General features: G+C 49.8%; 1 protein-coding gene across 1 annotated transcript; it reads right to left on the bottom strand.

Annotated features, from left to right (window-relative positions):
• Nucleotides 1-786: 786 nt before the first annotated feature.
• On the bottom strand, nt 787-1,254 carry Pmar_PMAR018984 (hypothetical protein; the record flags this gene model as incomplete). The annotated part of the gene is made up of 1 exon (XM_002778766.1): nt 787-1,254. One exon carries the CDS (start codon nt 1,252-1,254, stop codon nt 787-789), a length of 468 nt encoding a protein of 155 aa, XP_002778812.1.
• Nucleotides 1,255-1,471: the final 217 nt, after the last annotated feature.

The raw sequence follows: 1,471 nt of genomic DNA, 5'->3' as shown, positions 1-1,471 counted from the left end.
TTCACTGAATCTACTACTACGTACGGTTTCGCCATCTACCACTCCGTTTCGATCTTCATCTTACGTAGTGGTGTATCTGGCAATAGCTGTGGTGGTGTCCATTGTGATGCTCGTCAACGGTTGACGGTCAACCTGGTGAGAAAGCCTGCGGTTGCACTGGTGCGCCGCGTCGTAATCATTGGGCATCGACGTTGTTGTTGGAGCCTCCAACTTGGAGGCCGAGGTGGAGGATGGCAGTCCCTTGGATGGTATCCAATTCGAAATCACATCAACACGCTTATCCTCCAAGGATAATCCTTGCTATTTGCTTCACAAAGGGCGAGAATGGTGTGCTCAATTGATCTTATCTTGACTAAGTTCATTCTTTTCAGATGCCTGTTGCTGATATCGACTCTATCAGCTACGCCGACATCACTGAGCAGCTGGTTGATTTCATGAACCGATCCGAAGGTTAGAGCCTTACCATCTGGAAGAAGTCTTCTGCCCTTGAAGACTCTGTCCCCCGCCCCCCAAGTATCACCTTGTCAAACTTATACCAACAGGCCTGACCGACCAGCAGCAACAGGATTGTGATCGCATGAAGTAGAAGCCTAGTTTTGGATTTCGAGGCTAACTGTGAGGTTGTTCGTGGTACTATTAACAACGAGTAGACAAGTTTACGGTTGTGAAACTGAGATTGAGCGTATCAATGTCATTTAATATAATGGCTCAGGGAAAAAACACCATCAATTGCGGGGCACGCACGTACACAGGACTGCACGCACGAACAAAGCAAGACCGGGCTCGTCAATCCTCAATACGCCCCCTCTGCCCCGACAATTGAGGGTGATGCAGAATCGGCACAACATTATAGTGATGATGATCAACAACGCTACCGTCAGTTAAGACAATACGGATCCTTCTACCTTCATCTAGCAGATCCTTCACATGACCCAAACGGTATCCGGGGCTCAGCTTCTTTTCCGGATGGTAGATCAGCACTGGGTCACCAATCGTAGGCTTCAGGATCTTGTTCTTCAAGCTCTGGTACCCCATAGAGCGAGCGACAGCCATCCTCATGTCGCGGAACATCTCATTCAGGAAATAACACCGCACTGCTCTAACGCGGTGAGAAATAGGAAGAGTAGAAGAGCCACCAGCGAGGACGCAACCTCGCTTACGAGTAAATCCACGAGCCAATTGATCAGGCGTAACCACGACAAACTCGCCAGATGGCTCGTCAGAGTTAGCATAATCCAACGGACGAGTATTCATCAGGAACGTTACCTCCCTGCAGATACTCTCCAAATCGACATCGTCCTTGCGTCGCGGACGTCGTCGTCCCACAAATCCCGCTTGGCTCCTCAGAAGCGTCTTTGCGATCTTTATGCCAATACCATGAGCACGTTCACCGCCACCACTACGCCATGGAGATCGCACTGGCAGCAATGAAACCGTCCCATTCAACAGGCGAGAAACCTCTTTGGGGAAA

The sequence above is a fragment of the Perkinsus marinus genome, assembly GCF_000006405.1.
Source record: "Perkinsus marinus ATCC 50983 genomic scaffold scf_1104296948168, whole genome shotgun sequence".
NCBI lineage: Eukaryota > Perkinsozoa > Perkinsida > Perkinsidae > Perkinsus > Perkinsus marinus.
Note: the sequence above shows the minus strand (reverse complement) of the source record. Positions and strands in the feature narration are given on the sequence as shown.